The 21162-nt window shown below is 40.3% G+C and overlaps 1 protein-coding gene across 3 annotated transcripts in view; it reads right to left on the bottom strand.

The window, feature by feature from the left end:
- The window catches only part of pdzd2 (PDZ domain containing 2), a 493753-nt gene that overhangs the window by 99433 nt on the left and 373158 nt on the right, over window positions 1-21162 (bottom strand). For all 3 annotated transcript variants that reach the window (XM_063042802.1, XM_063042803.1, XM_063042804.1), the window contains 6 exons: window positions 19243-19391; window positions 18364-18483; window positions 16897-17011; window positions 10493-10566; window positions 6553-6769; window positions 3217-3334 (listed from right to left, as the gene is read on the bottom strand). In XM_063042802.1, the coding sequence (XP_062898872.1) occupies window positions 3217-3334; window positions 6553-6769; window positions 10493-10566; window positions 16897-17011; window positions 18364-18483; window positions 19243-19391 (793 nt within the window). The remainder of the gene's footprint in view (window positions 1-3216; window positions 3335-6552; window positions 6770-10492; window positions 10567-16896; window positions 17012-18363; window positions 18484-19242; window positions 19392-21162) is intronic.

The raw sequence follows: 21162 nt of genomic DNA, 5'->3' as shown, positions 1-21162 counted from the left end.
AAGGAAGCATTTTCATTAAAATTAGCCAATGTCAGTGGGGTGGATTGTGGTTGTAATCCCTACATTCTCAACCCACTACACAATCCTTGCAGGTACATTGATATTTTGCAGCCCTCCAGATCTAATGAAGCTTCAAGCCTGCTGATCTAATGCTGTGACTGTCCCACAAAATGAAATGAGAATGGGCTTCCAGTGGCTGAAATCTGCCTATGGACAACCCTGACTGCCTTTGAAGGCCTGTTTAACTGCTTTTAAACGTCTCTAATAATTTGAAACATTTAAAGTAGTTAAAATAAATTTATCTAAAACTTTAAATTAATGTTAAAATTAATTTGCACATTTAACTGATGAAATTAATTCAAACATGAATATTAATTAACAAATAAATACGTCCAACTATCTTTTCCATCCAGACAAGCAACCCCAAGCAAGTCGATGAGGTTATATAACCAACCCAACAGACACTATTCCATTCTGAATACTAGATGCTGATCATTTAGTATTTAAAATTGCAGTTAGATGGTTTAAAGCATGGGTGAACCACCGCTTTTGACTGTTTAAAATGATTTTTTTTTAAATTTATGGGCTACCCATACTCTCTGCTGACCTATACATGAGTCTGAGCATACCAGATGCAGATCTCTGGAGGGCTAAAAGATTATGACAGTGAACTAAGTCGTCAAAATTGTTGAAGTATTATGATATGATCCTCCACGAGGACCCCAACCTTGTCATAGGTTCCAGAGGCTTGCCTGCTTCGGTGACCTGGGGAGCTATGTTGGCTGGAGTCAAGGCTTTGTGCTTTGGCTCTTGGCGGGGTCACCCATGCCAAACAGATCAAAGGGTAGAGGCCAGACTAATAGTAATCCATTGGTCCTGCAGATTCAGGGATTCAACTCAGGGCTAATAACTCTGCCTGGTAAAATAAAACTGTTACAAAAACAGCACTGAAGAATCCTTTTATATCTGAGTGCAATGGTATTCTTGAGAGTGTAGCTGGGACTTACATGACTGACCATAGTGAATATCAAGGGAAAGCTACTGACATGATGAAGGAAGTCCTGAACACCACCAGAGATGGAGGACCTTCATTGCTGCTCTAAATGTGAGCGGTGTAATGGGTAGTATGATATGATGACCTCAGTTCACAATACTCTTAACTATACTGTAAATAAATGAGTTAAGTTGAAAGAAGTAAAAAACTGAAAAATAAATCAAAGTTACCTTTGCCCCTTACAGCTATTCCTCTCCATTCAAATGGATAACGATATGATTTGGTTAGATTCCCAATATTAGTGCTGTAAGTTCTTTTGAGTTGCTTCAATTTTGGAAACACAAAAGAGACTGCAGGCGCTGGTAATCCAGATCAACACACACAAAGTGCTGGAGGAACTCAGTGGGTCAGGCAGCATTTATGTTGGGAAATGTTCATTTCCCTCCATAGATTCAGCCTGACCCACTGTGTTCCTTGATCATTTTGTGTGTGTTGTTTCAATTTTGCACTTTGTTGTTGGAATCAGTGAAGAGTTCAATATCAGAATATACTTGGGTAAGCTCCACCAAACAGCTACAGATAAGCTTGGGATTTCCACGTATGCATGTACAAACTTGCAAATCCAAAACTTTATGTTACCCCGATGGCAAACATTTACAATCCTGTGCAGAAATTCCGCCATTTCTCCACAAATCCAGCTTGTTTCTTAACATTGCTTTTAGGGAGAAAAAAGATGAAGATCGAAATGTTTCAGAAAATTAGAGAAATCTACTATTTCATGCTTGGGATTGCTGTGAGAATTGGTTATATAATTTTATGAGTTTTGATTATCTTGTTCATAGCATACAGCAACAACCGTGGGAAAATGGTTCTTTAATGACATTGAGTATTGTGAATCACAGAAGTAAGTTAATCTAAAGGCTTAAAATCAAGGTAGGCTCTGTAGTATGACAGTATACTTTGGATAACTAGGACTGCACTACCCTCATGCCTAGACATAACAGAACCAGTATTTTTAATAGTAATTGTCATGGCTGGTGCTGCAGTTGATGGTTCAGTACCATCAATACAGTTTGTTTATGGGGGTTGACAGCACTGCGATCATGAATGGCAGTAGTGAATGCAAATCTTTCTCTTTTTTTTTAACTTTTCAGTGAACCTATTTGAATCCAATGAACATCAAACATAAAACTGGCCTTTTCACCCATGACATTGTATCGTCCTTTTAACCTAGTGTAAGGTCAATCTAACTTTCCTTCCCACACAGGCCTCCATTTTACTGCCACCCACGTGCCTAAGAGTCTCTTAGATATTCCTAACGTATTTGCCTCTACCAATAACCCTGACAGTACATTCCACATACTTATTAAAATCCTTACTTCTGACATCAAACCCCACTACACTTTTCTCCAATCTCTTTAAAATTATGCCCACTAGTGTTAGCTATTTCTGCCCTGGTAAAAAGGTGCTGGCTGTCCAGTCTATCTATGTTCATTATCTTAAACACCTCCATCAAGCCACCTCTCACCCTCCTTCACTTCAAAGAAAAAATCCTTAGCTTGCTCAATCTTCTCAGCCCAGTTCTGCATCCTATCAATGTCCCATTTAACCTACAACTTTCTACACTAACTACAACACTACTCACCTTAGAGTCCTCATCCAAGTCATTTATAAAAATCACAAAGAGTGAAGGTCATGGTTTATGAGTAACTGATGGTGAAACCTGCCTTCCTTTTTGCAACAGCATAAATGTGGAGAGGAACTGATGTTTTTCTTAGGTCTAGGAGAGTCATTGATGAACTGAGTTTGACTGTAGCTGAAGCTAAGTGGAAGCTCTGTGAGATCACTGAATCAATTGCAGAGTCACATCATCTGATCTTCGTGGCCAAAGTGCAATATAATTATTTTCCACAGTATCAGATATGGAAGGGGAAAGTAATAACACTTCTTGTTCTGAATGGAAAATTGGAAAGGTGATTTAGAGGAACACATAAGGATCAACCATTATTAGCTGTTGTGGAAAAAATTGCCCAGTACGAGGCACCACCTTCAAAGTGCAGAGAACAATGTGTTTCTGAAACTTATTGATGTTTGATTTGACTTACTTCTCCTTAGAACCATAGAACAAGGATTTCAGGACATTTGTAGAAGGGATTACTTTTCAGTTATATACTGGACATTCTACAGCTTTTTAGAACATATTTTCACCATCAATGACAAACCTCAATCTGCTATCCAGTTTGGCTACTGATCCTGGGGCGAGGCTGTGAATATAGATTCCTGGTGTACTATTCTCTAAGGTAAGGCAACAGGCTCCAATCCCCAACCCAACTCCAGGCTCTGAAATAAAACAGTACACAGGTAGCAGGTAACTCACAGTACATTCAGTCTACAACAGATTATCTACAAAATATCATAAACATAATTTTAATGGTAAACACATGAGATTCTAGATGCTGGAAATCCAGAAGAGCAAACACAGGCCAGGCAGCGTCTATGGAGGATACTAAACAGTCGCCATTTTGGGTCAATACGCTTCATCAGATTGTTCCATAATTTTAATGGTGTTCAGCAAGGAGGAAGCTCATAGATGGGGAGACTATGGAGAAACTGTATTTCCTGACCATATTTTTGAGAATAGGGTAGTGTCTCAACATGCCCAGGTAAACAAAGTAATAAATATGTTCCCAATGTCTGGGATCCAGGTTTGTCATCTTTTGCACACCGGTTGAACACCCAGTTCGTGTGGTCTTTTATTGATCCTGTTATGGTTATTATTCTATCTTGGATTTATTGAGTAGGCCCATAAGAAAATGAATCTCAGATTGTATATGGTGACATATAAGTACTTTGATAATAAATTTACTTTAAACTTTGAACTGTGGATAAGAAAATATTTCCCTGCAATTTTGTTTGGAGTGGATTGCAGATTATTTCCATATCTTTCTAGGGTTTATGGAAAAGTTGAAAGGGTTGAGGGTAAATAAAGACTTGATTGGATAAGGTTGAATAAAAGTCCTGATGAAGGGTCTCAGCCTGAAACGTAGGCTGTTTACTCTTTTCCTTAGATGCTGCCTGATCTGCTGAGTTCCTCCAGCATCTTGTGTCTGTTGCTTGGATTTCCAGTGTCTGCAGATTTTCTTGTGATTTTGCCATTTTGGTGTTCACTTTATGTGTATTGGGTTACTATTTCTTTAACTGCAGAGGAACAAGTCTCGATTAATAGCCAGTTAATTATTATGAATTTAGTTTAGAAACTATCATTTCTCTTAGAAAGTAGAAGTTGTAATTTCTTTTAGGAATAAATCAGTTATAAATGATCAAATAATTCCAAATGTATATCAGAATATCCATTACTTTCAATAATATTTACAACATAAATTTCATGAATTTTAGGAACAAAATGATGAACTGCCTGTTGGTTCTCCCAACTCGTAAAGTACGTAGAGGTACTCAAGCAGTACCATGGCAAGGAAGGTACGACAGCACTTCAACTTTCTCATACGTTTCACAGATTCAGCATTTTATCTAAAACTTTGACAAACTTCTATAGATGCTGAGTGCCGAGTATCCTGTTGGATGCATCACAGCCTGGTATGGAAACACCAATGCACATGAATGGAAAAGCTGACAAAAAGAAGTGGATTCAGCCTAGTCAATCGCAGGAAAAGCCCTCCCCTCAATTGAACACATCTATAAGATCACTGTCGCAGGAAAGTAGCATCCATCATCCGGGACCCTTACCATCCAGGCCAAGCTCTCTTCTCACTGCTGCCCTCAGGAAAGAGGTGAAGGAGCCTTAGGTCCCACACCATCTTGTTCAGGAATGGTTGCTACTCTTCACGCATCAGACTCCTGAACCAACTTCACTCAACTTAACACTGAACTGATTCCACAACTGGTGGGCTCACTTTCAAGGACTCTACAGCTCATGTTTTCAATATTATTTTTTGCTTATTATTCTTAGTATTATTATTATTTTTTGAATTTGCACTATGTGTGTATGTGTCTTCTTTTGCATATTGGCTGTTTGTCTGTCTGTGTGTGTTATTTTTCATTGACTATTGCATTTCTTTATATCCACTGTGAATGCCTGCAAAACATGCATCTCAGGGTAGTATATGGTGACATATACATACTTTGATAGGAAGTTTACTTTGGACTTTAAATTTCTAAAACTCTCCCTCATATCTATCATATAAATAGAACAACAGAAATATTCTCCATGTCATTAAGAGAAGGCATATGGATGGTAGGGGTATGGAGGGCTATGATGCCGGTGCAGGTCGATGGGAGTAGGCAGCTTAAATAGTTAGGCACGGACTAGATTCACTAATGCTGTTCTTTTCTATGATTCTATGATTCTATTTAATAATGCAAATTTGTATATGGTCAATTACAATGCTGCATTGTTGATGCTTCAAGTTTTACAATCATTACAAATTGTGTGCAGGTTATATTATACTCAACATCTTGGTAAGTTTCATGAAAAACTGCATAAACTCTGCCAGCTGTGGGAAGGCTACTTTTTCTAATTCAGTCTCCCTGTGCACACCTTCCATCATAGCAGTATCTTTCACAAATTCTGGAATCTACTTATTGTGACATCCTGCCCATTCATTGTAATGAATGGAAAACAGGGAAGAAGCAGTCCAAACAAAATGCAGGAGGAACTCAGCAGGCCAGGCAACATCTAGGAAAAGAGAACAGTCGACATTTTGGACTGAAACCTTTTGGAGCAGTGGTCAGGTGGCAGTCTAGGTGTTTGAATTCCTGGTATTCTGTCCTGGCAAATGACACTCGAAGTTAAGAGATGCATTTGCAGAGGTACTGTAACCCTTCAAAATATGTATCCTTTAGATAAACAGTCAAAATGTAATTGGCAACTGGTTGTATTGAATGTAATTTATTGGTGTTGCAATAAAAAATTAGTAATAAAAAACATGTATACTTTAGATATTTGTTGACATTAGCTTCTGAATAAACCTTTATTCTGTCCCATATGTTCTGCTGCAGAGTGGAGACAACATTTTCTCAATGTAGGAAGGGTGCCCTACCTTCCAGAAAAAAGATGGTTAACCAAAATTAGTGGAGGCACGTGCCTCTGTATTTATCTCTGCCCTGAGAACGGTTCATGAACCCATTAACAATATCTCACTATTCCACTTTCACACAATTTATCTATTTATCTTTTTATTGGAATATAGCTTTTTAATATCTTGCACAGTACTACTAACATAAAAAGAACAAATTTCACAATGTAAACACGAGGAATTCTGCAGATGCTGGAAATTCAAGCAACACACATCAATGTTGCTGGTGAACGCAGCGGGCCAGGCAGCATCTCTAGGAAGAGGTACAGTCGACGTTTCAGGCCCGAAATGTCGAATGTACCTCTTCCTATAGATTCTGCCTGGCCTGCTAATTTCACAATGTATAGCAGTAATAATAAACCTGATTTGGATTCTTTTGCCTCTTCCTTCTTTGGCCAATCTTTTGAGTTTATGGGGATGATATAGTTTTAGCTGTTTTGCTAGTCCACTGGGCAGCAGCATTACCTTTTTTCAATGTCACCTCCATTATGATTCGATCCTTTGGTCCTGGCCCCTTGCGAGAATAATCTCCCTCTTCTGAGCCTGGTATTGGAGTTCCACCACTGGTATTGGAATTGGGAGAGCTGGAGCGGCTCATTAGCGTGGGAGTGGGACACGGTGTAAGGCTCGGGCTACGCAACCTGGTACGAACAGTTAGCGTCACAACTCCTTTTCTCAGTTGCTGTTAAGAATAAAACAATGCACTTTCATCAATGCACTATGGAAAGCATTTTGTCTGAATGTATAACGATTTGATATGGTAACTGCTCTGCATGTGATTGCAATATACTGCAGAGGCTATGGATATAGCACATTACCACAAGCAGCCTCTCTTCCAAGGACTGTCTCTAGATTTCTTGCTGCCTCAATAAAGCATCCAGCATAATCAAAGACTCCTCCCACTCTGAACTCTCTCTCTTCTCCCCTCTTGCATCAGGCAGAAGATACAAAAGCTGGTAAATATGTACTAGCAGGCTCAAATACAACTTCTATCCCACTATATTCAGATTCTTAAGCAGACTTCTTATAATATAAGTTGGACCTCTGGCCTCGTAATCTACCTCGTTATGATCTTGCACTTTGTCACAAACCTGCAATGCACATTTTTGGTAGCATTTACACCAGGGATTCCCAACCGTTAACCGAGGGGTCTGTGGACCCAGGTTGAGAACCCCTGGTTTACACCGTAGTCTGCATTGCTACTGTTTTACCTTTCCTTTTACCTCAATGCACTGTGTAATGATTTGATCTGATGGAACACCATGCAAGACAAGCTTTTGACTGTACCTTGGTACATGATGAATGACTCAATAAGCTGTCAAAATTTAAAGGTAAATGTTTTAAGGCCACCTGTTTTTTTTTTATCCCAATTGGTTAGTTGTGATATGTAAGCATTTGTTTTTAAATGATCTTCTACGTGGTGGTGTGCTGGGGCAATGGCATCAACATCGGTGATGCCAACAGGCTGTATGAACTGATTAGAAAGGCTGGCTCTGTTATAGGAGTCAAACTGGACACACTGGAGGCTCTGGTAAAATAAAGAATCCTACGGAAAATTCTGGCAATTTTGGACAATGTTTCTCACCCTCTGCATGCTACCTTGGCTGAACTGAGGAGCACTTTTAGTAATAGACTAAGGCTACGTCCACACTACACCGGATAATTTTGAAAACGCCGGTTTTGTGTAAAAACGATAGGCGTCCACACCAGGCATTTTTGAAAATACCTCTGTCCACATTAAAACGGGTACAGTATTTGGGTGAATCTCCTCCTACTGGGCATGCGCGGGACAGATCTACAGAAAACAAGCGAAGAAGAAATGGTACACTTGGTGCTCGTTTGTCCAGTTACAGACTAGAAAAAGTTAAAAGGAAATTGCCAAATGGCGGACAGCTGTTGGCTCTCACGCAGGAGGAATTAAAACTAAAAGAACAAATACTGGAGCCTATGGAGGCAACTGAAAGGGAGTTCATGGACAGTATGACCCGGCTTACGACGAACATTGAAAAACTGACTAATTCTGTTGCAGAGGGATTTGCAATGATGAGGAATATGATGGCTCCTCCCCAGTACTTTTCACCGCCACATTACCAGCCTCACAGCCAGTACAATAGCTACACATATGGACACACAGACCCCCGGGTGGCCCCACCAACATCTTCCCCACTCCCACAGAGGGGTCACCCTGGAAACATTTCCTACAGCCACAGTCTCTTCACCAATGAAAGGGATGACAGGGTTTTTAAAACCTCCGGTTACCCCGTACACAATACAACGCCCAACTGGTGTTTTCAGGTTTAAACACTCTGGAGAGTGTTTTAGAAAAGCTCTGTTTTCGGGGGAGGAAAACACCGTTTCAGTGTGGATGGAGGGTCAAAACAAAGAGAAAAAGCTTTGGTTATGGTATTATCCAGTCTAGTGTGGACGTAGCCTAAGACAACTGCACTGCTCCAAAGAGCGCTATATGAGGTCATTCTTACCCTCGGCCATTAGGCTCTGTAGTGAGTTGATAATGAGCTGGGAAAGTGATGACCCCCTCCTGATAGACTGCTTGTGGTATCTTATTTTTTATTCTTTCTGCTTCTCTTCTAATATTCATATCTGTGCACTTGTAATGCTACTGCGACGTTGTAATTTCCCTTGGGATCAATAAGGTATCTATCTATAAGTCATAATAGAGATTTATAACATTATATTGTTTTACATCATGTGTGCTTGGACGTGAATAAGTATATTTTCAAATGTGGATGAAAAGCAAATACAGTGGATCCCGGTTAATTGAACTGTCGGTTAATCGGGGAAGCCACTTATTTGGGACAACTACTAAAGAACAAAACTAATAGAGAAAATAGCCGGGATTCCCTTAGTTTACTTGGGACACTATAATGCTCAAATAGGACAGGAAGCTGTAGCCGAACAGTTTATAACTAGCATCAGTCGCGCGCACTTGTGTGACTAGTCTCTAACCATGGTTAGCATGAACAGTTTTTAAATATTGTCAATTGTGGTGTTTGTGTTCCAAAACGAGTGATTTTTATCACTGATACAGTACTGTGTAAAAGTCTGAGGCACTCTAGCTTTATATCTGTGCCTAAGACTTTTGCACTGTACTGTAGTTGGCCAGAAATAAGCAGTAAGACAAATCAGAACGGTTTTGTTCACTGCTGCTTCAAGCATTCAGGCTTGGAGATGCCAGAAATGGCCGTGAGTGAAAATGGAATGATTTCGCTACTTCAACAAGTCAGAAACTACAAAAAAAATTGAATCTATCAACAATCATCTAGGGCATCAAAGGGTATGGGGTGAAAGCAGGGGAGTGGGGATGACTGGAAGAATTGGCTCAGCCTATGATTGAATGATGGAACAGACTCAATGGGCTGAATGGCCTACTTCTGCTCCTATACCTTATGGTCTTATGTTACAGTACAATGAAAATGAAGTTTGGAGATGGAATTGTCAAAGGCATTGTATGAAAGCAGTCCATTATTTAACTAGGTGTCTGAGCTAATTTTGTTAATTTCCAGTCAATCAAAAGAACATGGCAGCGTACAGTGGATGAATTCCTCTATTGATAACTATCAGGAATATATACACTGTTTTATAGTACTGTAGCAAAATTAGTAGTATTCTTCTTTGTGTGGGTAGTGGGTGGTGGCTCCATATGTCACTACTACAGGGCGTGACGACCCTGCCTTACACGAGTCCCGGGCTCAGCTGGCTCCGGCTGACGGTATCCGGTATGGGCCCCTATCCAGGGTTACGGATCCCACTGCCTTGTGGGTATCTTCAGGAGAAGAGAAGGCTAAGGAGTAAACCCTACACAAATCCGGAGTGGAGCCCCTAAGGCGGTTGGATGACGTATCACGTCACCTCCCGGCAGCTCCTGCAGCCAAGCTGATGCCAAATGTACTGCTTCACATTCCTTTGGACCACATCCGTGAGGCCAAGAGGGGGGATCTTGGGCAGCCCAGGATTGCCATATTCATCGCCCAGCTCTGCGCCCCGAGGGGCGCATCCATTGTCTACTTAGACAAACGGAGCTATTAACATTAACATTATTCTTATTTGTTCTCTATTACATTTAAATACATAATTTGTTACTCAGTGGTAGCTTGTCTTTTTTTATACCTTTTTAACTATATCTGTGAAACTTCCGCTCATGGGGCAGCCGCTTAGTTTGACAAAAATGCACTGGAATTAATTGGAATCCACTGTATTCATAAAAACAATAAGACTAACAGTCTTGGAATTAGAAGTTGGACAATATAAATATTTACTTCTATTTTACAACATTCTGGATTTCTGTTTGTAAAATAAAATTGTCCTGTTAATCTATATTTTCTCTTTAGGCTAATCAATCCAGCTTGGTCTCACCTAAGGGTTTTATATTATACTGTTATCTTACCTTAAAGGTCTGTATGGCTTGCTGATGAGTTAGTCCCAGGAGAGATTCCCCATTAACCTCTAGAATTTCATCTCCTGTTGAATACAACACAGATCTATCAATTATTAAATTATTTTACCCTTTTATATTAGCACAGAGAAAAAATGAGGTATGAAGGTAAACTAGCTAAGAATATAAAGGAGGATAGTAAAAGCTTCTTTAGGTATGTGAAAAGGAAAAAAATAGTTAAGACCAAAATTGGGCCCTTGAATACAGAAGCGGGTGAATTTATTATGGGGAACAAGGAAATGGCAGACGAGTTGAACAGGTACTTTGGATCTGTCTTCACTAGGGAAGACACAAACAATCTAACAGATGTTATAGTGGCCAATGGACCTAGGGTAATGGATGAATTGAAGGAAATTCATATTAGGCAGGAAATGATGTTGGATAGGCTGTTGGGTCTGAAGGCTGATAAGTCCCCGGGACCTGATGGTCTGCATCCCAGGGTACTTAAGGAGGTGGCTTTAGAAATCGTGGACGCATTGGTAATCATTTTCCAATGTTCTATAGATTCAGGATCAGTTCCTGTGGATTGGAGGGTGGCTAATGTTGTCCCTCTCTTCAAGAAGGGAGGAAGAGAGAAAACAGAGAATTATAGACCGGTTAGCCTGATGTTGGTGGTGGGAAAGATGCTGGAGTCAATTATAAAAGATGAAATTACAACACATCTGGATAGCAGTAACACGATCGGTCCGAGTCAGCATGGATTTATGAAGGGGAAATCGTGCTTGACTAATCTTCTGGAATTTTTTGAGGATGTAACTATGAAAATGGACAAAGAAGAGCCAGTGGATGTAGTGCACCTGGACTTTCAGAAAGCCTTTGATAAAGTCCCACATAGGAGATTAGTGGGCAAAATTAGGGCACATGGTATTGGGGGCAGAGTACTGACATGGATTGAAAATTGGCTGGCTGACAGAAAACAAAGAGTAGCGATTAACGGGTCCCTTTCGGAATGGCAGGCGGTGACCAGTGGGGTACCACAGGGTTCAGTGCTGGGACCGCAGCTGTTTACAATATATATTAATGATTTAGATGAGGGAATTAAAAGTAACATTAGCAAATTTGCTGATGACACAAAGCTGGGTGGCAGTGTGAAATGTGAGGAGGATGTTATGAGAATGCAGGGTGACTTGGACAGGCTGGGTGAGTGGGCAGATGCGTGGCAGATGCAGTTTAACGTGGATAAATATGAGGTTATCCACTTTGGTGGTAAGAACGGGAAGGCAGATTATTATCTAAATGGAGTCAAGTTAGGAAAAGGGGAAGCACAACGAGATCTAGGTGTTCTTGTACATCAGTCACTGAAAGCAAGCATGCAAGTACAGCAGGCAGTGAAGAAAGCTAATGGCATGCTGGCCTTCATAACAAGGGGAATTGAGTATAAGAGCATAGAGGTCCTTCTGCAGCTGTACAGGGCCTTGGTGAGACCACACCTGAGTACTGTGCAGTTTTGGTCTCCAAATCTGAGGAAGGACATTCTTGCTATTGAGGAAGTGCAGCGTAGGTTCACAAGGTTAATTCCCGGGATGGAGGGACTGTCATATGTCGAAAGATTGGAGCGACTGGGCTTGTATACTCTGGAATTTAGAAGGCTGTGAGGGGATCTTATTGAAACATATAAGAGTATTAAGGGATTGGACACGCTGCAGGCAGGAAGCATGTTCCCACTGATGGGTGAGTCCAGAACCAGAGGCCATAGTTTAAGAATAAGGGGTAGGCCATTTAGAACGGAGTTGAGGAAAAACTTTTTCACCCAGAGAGTGGTGGATATATGGAATGCTTTGCCCCAGAAGGCTGTGGAGGCCAAGTCTCTGGATGCTTTCAAGAAAGGGATGGATAGAGCTCTTAAAGATAGTGGAATCAAAGGTTATGGGGATAAGGCAGGAACTGGATACTGATTGTGGATGATCAGCCATGATCACAGTGAATGGCGGTGCTGGCTCGAAGGGCTGAATGGCCTACTCCTGCACCTATTGTCTATTGTCTTCATTCCCTAAGGTCTAGTAAAGTCCTTCCCTGACAGAATTCCCCACAATCTGCTTCAAAAACTTTGTGGCATCATTTTACAAATCCTTCCCCATCCAAGTCCCTTATGCTGAGCTAATTCTAGTCAATATTTGGGAAGTTAAAATCCCATACTACTACAGTCAAGAATCTGCAGATTTACTCTTGTTTGTTATTTGACTACTACAACCTTATGGCTTTTAAGTTCTTCTGCAATCTGCTTACAAATCTGTTCTTCTAACTTCAGCTGCCTGTTGGGATCAGTCCTACTGATTGCCACTTTCACATCTCTTAGTTTTACCCATGAAGCCTCGTAGGCTGATCTCTCCAGGACATCCACCCTGAACACTGCCACAACGTTCTGCCTGATCAGCAGTGCAACGCTCCCTAACATAGCTCCGGGCGTTCCGGTGGTCGGGCACCTCTACTGCATCAATAAATAAAATAAAATTTAAAAATCATACCTGAAATATCTACAGCCTGGAACATTCAGCTGCCAGCCATGCCCTTCCCTATGTCACATTTCTGTGATTGCAACAATATCCTGTGAGCTGATAAATGTTCTCAGCTCATTTGTCCTACCTGTTATGCTCCTTGCATTAAAGGAAATAATTTTCCCGAGTTCCTCTCACCCTTCCAATTCCTGATTTGCAGTTATTTCTGGGATGTTACTTGTATCCTCTTTAGTGAAAATTGATGCAAAGTACCTAGTTAATTCATCCGCCACCTCATGTTTTCCATAATTAATTCCCTAAACTTACTGTAATTTCTATTGGGCCAAAGCTCACTTTAAATGCTACCTAAACTCTTATCATTTGCTTTTATATTGGCTAAGTACTGTAATTCTGTTCTATTTCTTATTGGTATTTTTGTCTGTCTTTGCTGTTTTATTTTGGAAAAGGTTATGATGAAATATTAGTCCTTATTACTGCAAGAGGGTTAGACAAAACAGAATTTGTTAGGTATGTCCAGGAAGGATTTCTGATCCAATATGTCGTCAGCTGACTAGAGAAGAGGCTATATTGGACCTAGTGCTAGTCAATGAACCTGGTCAGGTGACAGATCTTACAGTGGGGGAGCATTTTGAAGACAGTACCATAATTCCCTGACCTTTAGCATAGCCTTGGACAAGGACTTTTTTTGGTTTTCTCAGACGATTTTATGTTTGAATTTGGAGAAAATTAGAAGTAACCTTTATGATTCTTCATTTAAATTTGAACAGATTTGGGGACCTTTTATTCGATATTTTCATTTAATGTAATATTTACCCTTCTTGTTTTTTTTTTCACTGTTTTTAATGGAGGTCGGGATTGAGGACGTGATTTTAAGTATAACTCTGTTTGGTTTCAAGTTAGCCCATTGCTTTGCCTTGCTTTTAGTTAGTTGCACGGTGGGTTTTTTTTTGGGGGTTTTTTTTTCTTTTTTTCCATTGATATATATAAAATTTAGTATACTATTATGTTATCTTGGTTTCTTATGTTTAAATTACATTGTTTGTAGTATTTTTTTTGGTATTGATACCTTTTGGAATTTTATTATACTTTAACATTGTATTAATGTTTATATGGCTTACCTTTTTTGTATACTTACTCAATAAAAAGATTTAAAAAGAAAAGGACAGGAGCAGACAGTATCAGAAAGTATTTAATTGTGTGAAGATTAGTTATGATGCTATGAGGCAGGAACTTGGGAGTGTAAACTGGGAACAGATGTTCTCAGGGAAATGTAAAACAGAGGTGTGGAAGTTTTTTAAGGGGCACTTGCTGGGATTTTTGGATAGGCATGTTCCATTGAGGCAGGTTAAAGATGGTAGGGTGGAGGAACCCTACAATGGTTGACCAGAGAGGTGGAACACTTAGTCAAGGGGAAGAAGGAAGCATACTTAAGGTTTAGGAAGCAAAGATCAGACAGGCCACTTAAGATTTATAAGGTAGCCAGGAAGGAGTTTAGTATAGAAGAGCTAGAAGGAGACATGAAATGGTCTTTGTGAGTAGGATTATGGAAAACCCCAAAGCGTTTAGTCATACTTGAAGAACAGGAGGATGATTAGAATGAGGATAGAACTGATCCATGGTTTGGAGTTGGAGTAGATATGGGAGGTCCTTTATGAATACTTTGCTTTAGTATTTATCTATGAGGGGGACCTTGACAAATGTGAGGTCAGCATAGAATATGCTAATCTTTTGGAACATGTCAAGGTTAAGTAAGAGGATATGTTGGAACTTCTAAAAAACATTAGGGTAAGTAAGTCTCTGGGACTGGAGGCGATATATCCTAGACCATAATAGGAGCATTGTGCTCATTTCTGGTTGCCTCGTTACAGGAAGGACGTGGAAGCTTTAGAGAGAGTGCAGAGGAAATTTACCGGGATGCTGCCCGGATTAGGGGACATGTCTTCTGAGGAAAGGTTTAGCCAGCTAGGGTTTTTTTCCTTTGCAGCGAAGGAGAATGAGAATAGAGTTGAAAGAAGTGTAGAAGATGACAAGAGGCATTGACAGAGTGCACAGCCTTTTATCCCAGGAAGGAAATGGCTAACACAGGAGGACCTACTTTTAAGGTGACTGGAGGAAAGTACAAGGGGATCTCAGAGCTAGCTTATTTTTACACAGAGAGTGGTGGGTGGGTGAAAACTACTGCAGAAGGTAGTGGTGGAGGCAGATACATTAGGGTTCATTTAAAATGACCCTTAGATCGGCACTGGATGAAAGAAAAATGAGGGGCTACGTGGGAGGGAAGGATTAGATTGATCTTGGAATAAATTAAAAGGTTGTTGCAATCTCTTGGGACAAAGGGCCTCTACTGTTCTACGTTCTATGAACTGGAACTCATTTTTTGTTTTTGGCATTATATTTCACTCTGATTGAATTGGATCAGCTGCTGAGTAGATGCAGCATCTATACATCCATGGAAGGAGATGTATAATATTCCCAAAGGAGTTAATTGGCATTATGATGTGCAATATGTCTAATCAGTGCCAGGAAAATGAATTGTTTCTTTTTATGCTAATTAATAACAAGTTCTTCATAGTGAAACTTTCACCATCTGTTTCAAATCTCTTGGGCTTGAATCATTAATTTATTGAATCAATAAAAGAGCTGATGGAATGAACTACACCTTTGGGGATGTTAAGCTGCAATGTTTTAAGCAAAAGCAGTTATCTGGAACCTATTACTGTCACTGCTCCAACTGACTGGTTAATTATTCAAGGAAAGAGCTGAGAAATGTGGTTTATGTAATAAAACTACATAAATAATAAAACTAAGTTGAAAAAGTAAATTAACTTTAAGAGTGAAAATAGCTCTGTTGTCTCTACTACAGAAAAATCCAATCTAGTACATGCTGCAAGATATTTAACCTTCCTGATCATTCAATATTGAAATGTATTGTCCTGGGCAAAAGCTTTGCCATTGCCAGATATCAAAACCAGCTTTACATGTGACCTCTTTCCTAAGTAAATTTTTTATCTTAAACATTTAAGACATTTTCATGGTGATACTTCCATATTTTCATAGATACTTCCATATCTTCCATATATCTGAGGTTGGGAAAGTGGTCTCAAATGTTTTCAGTACAAATAGAAATATAATTGTTAAAATGGCAAACAATCTGTTTCATTAAAAATAAAAAGTACTGTTTACTATATACAGATCTGGCTCAACACCCAGGGCAAATGCAGAGGGCTAAACTCTTAAATAAAGAGGTCATGAAATTTGACGTATATTTTGGTCACAATATCAACCTATGAAGATATGGTTTCATGCTGCATACTGTGTTTTTTAAAACCTGAACTTTTCCCCAATAGCTACTGACATGCTTTTTGTAAGCTTCTTACAAAGACTGACAACTACAATTGAGAGGACTACCACTATAGTACTGGTCTGAGATATGGATCATTTTTGGAAAAGTTCTTGCAAACATTATAGATTAAATGCTGACTAAACAGAAAAATCTTCAGTTAAAATCTTGCAAGCCTTTTCCTGAACTCAGTGCAGATAGTTATAATGAACTTTTCATTTTTTTAAACTTATTCTTGGAAATCTAAATAAACTTCTTCAACATACATCATTCTTAACCTACCAAGTATTTATTATCAACCTGCCTTCTCTGAGTTAGGGATTGGTTGATGAGATTCCAGAGTAAAGAGCTACCAATCACACTTGTAGTCACAATTCTTCTGGTTCACATAAAACAGACATCAGACACATTTCATCCAATGGCAAATGAATTGGAAATATAGTAGTAAGATCAATTGAAAATAGTAATTTGTTGGCATTTAAAATCAATGATGAATAGCCTTTGTAATATGCCTCTTGGACTTTCAATTAACATAAGTTTCAAAGAGTCAGATTTCAGACCTTCCTTCAATCTTCCATCAGCAGCAGCTGCTCCATTTGGAAAAATAGTTTTAACAAATATTCCCATCCGTCCTCGGGCAGAGTCCTGACCACCAACAATGCTGAAACCAAGACCCTGGAAAATATAGTTAACAAGAAATAATTAAGCCATTTGCCTTCTTCACGACTTGTTGGGCCTTCTTTCATTTAGTCTCTCTTCATTCAGATGATAATCCACCTTTTGATTCTTCTAGCCAAAGAGCATGACCTCATACTTCCTCACATTAAATTCCCTTTGCCAGGAGTTCACCCAATTAACCAAGCTACAGTGTATCCAGTTGAGAATTGCAAAGCCTTTGTCACAAGATGCCCTTCCACCAATGGCCTTTCTCAAGGAATCACAGCTTACAGAAAGCATGGCAGGCTTCTTTATACCAGTCCTTGCTCACGTCCGTTCCCATCAGCAGGACAGATTCACCAAAGCTGGAATCACAGTCAGCAAGGGGAAGGGCTGGGAGTCTACAAGTCAATTTTAAGTTTCTCTGAATATCACAAACATTTCCTAATAGCAACAGTTCTGACAACTGATGAGGCTGGGAATAGACCTTACAAGCTGTCAAAGCACTCCACTGAGAGTAACCAGCCATTTCTGCTGAGACAGACCCACATTATGCATCACCATGACAATGTGCTGTGAGCCTGGTTACCAATAGAAGACTGCACCCACAGTTACAGTGCAATGTACTCCCAAGGCAGGTAGTGAGTGATCTAGTGGTAGCAGAAGATCTGTCCCTAATATGTCTCTGTAGACATGTGGTGCAATTACAAGAACACATTATAATAGAAACTATTAAACGTTTAGTGAAGTGTACAGGTAAGACATGTGACGCACTGTGTAATCCCTGTTCTAGCCTGAATTGGGCCAAATTTTTCAATGATAGGGCAAGTGAAGTTGAGTGAAGTTATCCCCTTTGGTTCAAGAGCCTGATGGTTGAGGGGTGATAACTGTTCCTGAACCTGGTAGTGTGAGACCTGAGGCTCCTGTACCTTCTGCTGATGGCAGTAGCGGAGAAGAGAGCATGACCTGCGTGGTGGGGGACCCTGTGGATGGATGCTGGAACAACGCTCCATGTAGATGTGCTCAGTGGTGGAGAGGGCTTTACCCCTGATGGACTAGGCGATATCCACTACTTTTTGTCGGGTTTTCCATTGAAGGGCATTGGTCTTTCCATACCAGGCTCTGGTACATACTGTGGTACATCAACCCAGCCTGTCTCATTGGGCATGGAGACTAGAATCATCCCAAATCATCGCAATTTACGTGGACCTCTGGCCATTCATACATGCTTTACATCAAAGATTACTACCTTTTCTAGAATATAAAACACTCTTATGAGGTAAGAAATAAGGTAGATGAAAGACAATCCAACTGCAAGGATAAAAGTAATGGGAGTAACTAGAGTAACCTTTGATTGAATAGATGCTTACCTTTCCTTGTCCTTTCATTAGAACGATGTTGGAGATGATTGAAGGTTGGGCCAGTCGCCATGGCGATTCCACTTGAACTGTACTCAAGGAACGCGCTGACTTTTTTACGATTTGATACTCCTATAAATGATATAAAAAGAACAAGGTTGCATGCTGTGACTCAAGCTTGGAACACAATTGAGATTTCGGGAAACTCACTCAAACAGGACAGTGAACAGAAAATTCAACCGTTGTATTCTCAACTGAGGAATGGCCCAGGAGAGTAAAATTTGAGTAAAATCATTGTGCCATCACAATATTTCATACAAAGGCTGCATGCATCAGTCACTTTAGCAACCAGATTAACATGGAAGTAAATATAAAAATGAAATCTCGGGTTTCACATCATCTCAGAGAAAGCACATCCCTCTAATTATTCCAGAGCAGGATGACATTTACAAACAAAAGTCATGTTTATGGCTTAGCAAACATTTTATAGTGTTCTGTGATTCAGTTTTCAATTTTGCATGAAATATCTCTCTTGGGTGCAAACTTATTAAAAGAATAACGATTAAGGATTAGTTTATCACAGTGAAATGTATCATTTGCACCAATGACTAACATGGTCCGATTATGTGCAGGAGGCAATCTGCAAGTGTTGCCACACTTCTGGCGCTAACACATCACGCCCACAATTTACTAACCCTAACCCATACTTCTTTGGAATGTGGGAGGAAAACAGAGCACCCAGAGGAAACCCACGCAGTCACGGGGAGAACGTAGAATCTCCTTACAGGCAGCGGTGGGAATTGAACTCCGATTGCTATAATTGCATTGCACTAACTGCTGCATTACTTGTCTAATGTTGAAATGCAACACAGTGAGGAACTGAGCATTCACCTGTCTGGTTCCCGCTGCATCAAGCTGCTGCGGAAGGGAGTGTTTCCGCCCTCCTCGTGGAGGCTTTTCTGACATTTCACTACTCGTTTCACCATTTTCCACAATCAGCTCATCATCTTCTCCTACAGATTCCAAGCGGCTCCCTCCACCTGTCGAAGATATGACAGTGACAATGAGAAAGCTATGAGGAACGTATCTCAGGGATTTGAGTTTCATGGTGTTTTGCAAATTAAATTACGGATATTTGTCGTGGAATTTCACGCCTGAGCTCCCTGACTGCATGAGAGTGAGTTTAATGAAAAATCTAAAATCTCAGCTTGCACACCATCACAGAGAATCAAGAATGAGACTCCTTCAGCAAAATTTTTTACCATCTGATTCCAAAGGCCCAAATACCTCTGTGCACATATCTTCACTGCACAGAGTTCAAGAAGGTGGTTCACCCACTGTTACCTTAAGACAATGAGAGATAAGGATTTGCTTTATTTGTCACACATACATCAGAACATTCAGTGAAATGCGTTGTTTAAGTCAAATTAAAGCAGCCCCTAAGCGTTGCTATGCTTCCGGCATCATCATAGCACGCCGACGACTTTCTAATTCTAACCATGGAATTTGGAGGAAACCAGGGCACCCAGAGGGAACCCTCGCAGCCATAGGGAGAACATACAAACTCATTACTAACAATGGTGGGAATTGAATCCTGATTTTACAGCTAGCACTGTCAGTGTAACACTACCGTTTCAAGTTGACCCTACTTTGAACAACCCCATAAGGTATATGATTTTCTTTATTAGAAGTTGTAAAAACAGCAATGAAACTGTTAAACTATTGCAACTTCACAGTTTACTATTTCAGGTAATGACATAGCTGACCTGACACTGAATATTAAGGTAGACGATCTCCTATGTTGTGATGTCCTGGAACCTCCATGGGAAGCTAAAGAAATATGGCAAGTTTACTGAAGTACCACAGAAAGCAGTCTATTTGGATACATGATGGATTGGGATAGCAACTGGGCTGCACGTGACTGTAAGAAACTGTGGACAGCTGTGGACACATCACGGAAAATAGTCTCCACTCCATGGACTGTTTCTATATTTCTCCCTGCCTCAGTAAAGCAGCCAACATAATCAAAGACCCCCACTCACCCTAGGCATTCTCTCTTCTCCCATCTCCTACTGGGTAGAAAATACAAAAGCCTGAAAGCATGTGCCAACAGGCTCGAGGACTGCTGTTACAAGACTATTAAATAGTTTCTTCGCACAATAAGATTAGATTTTTGACCTCACAATCTACCTTGTATGACCTTGCATCTTATTATTTACCTGCACTGCACTTTCCCTGTAACTGATTCTGCATTATTATTGTCTCACCTTGTTTTACCTCAGCTGGTGGCGCAGTGAGATCAGCACCGGGCTCGAGAACGGAGGTTCCCGAGTTTGATCCAGTGACAGACCGCCCCCATGCACGCTCTCCATCCGCGCCGGGTTGATGTCGAGCTCGCAACTCGGCCTCATAAAATAATACTGCAAAATGTCTGTGCGAGGAGTGTCGTCCCACACAGCCTTTCGAACTGCGCCTTGTAAGGTACGAAAATGCCCGACGCTGGCCTCTCAGGTCTGAGTCGACATCATCATCATATTTTACCTCAATGCACATTGCAATGACAGGCTTTCCACTGTATCTCAGTACATTTGATAATAAATCAATTCCAATTCTTGTCTGACACTTTTGTGGTATCACTTATCAACAGATACTTGAATGCTACTTTGGCCTTGCAAGATGCAGAGTGGTACCGCTTTATTAGTTGAGGAGTTGTGAATGGAAATAAACCTGGATGCAATCAACTGAGAACAATCCTGCTCCCAACCTTCTTATGGAAAGTAGATCATTGAAGGTGTTTTGACACAGAAAATT

Source organism: Mobula hypostoma, chromosome 3 (genome assembly GCF_963921235.1).
Source record: "Mobula hypostoma chromosome 3, sMobHyp1.1, whole genome shotgun sequence".
Classification (NCBI taxonomy): domain Eukaryota; kingdom Metazoa; phylum Chordata; class Chondrichthyes; order Myliobatiformes; family Myliobatidae; genus Mobula; species Mobula hypostoma.
This window is presented reverse-complemented; position numbering and strand designations above follow the sequence as displayed.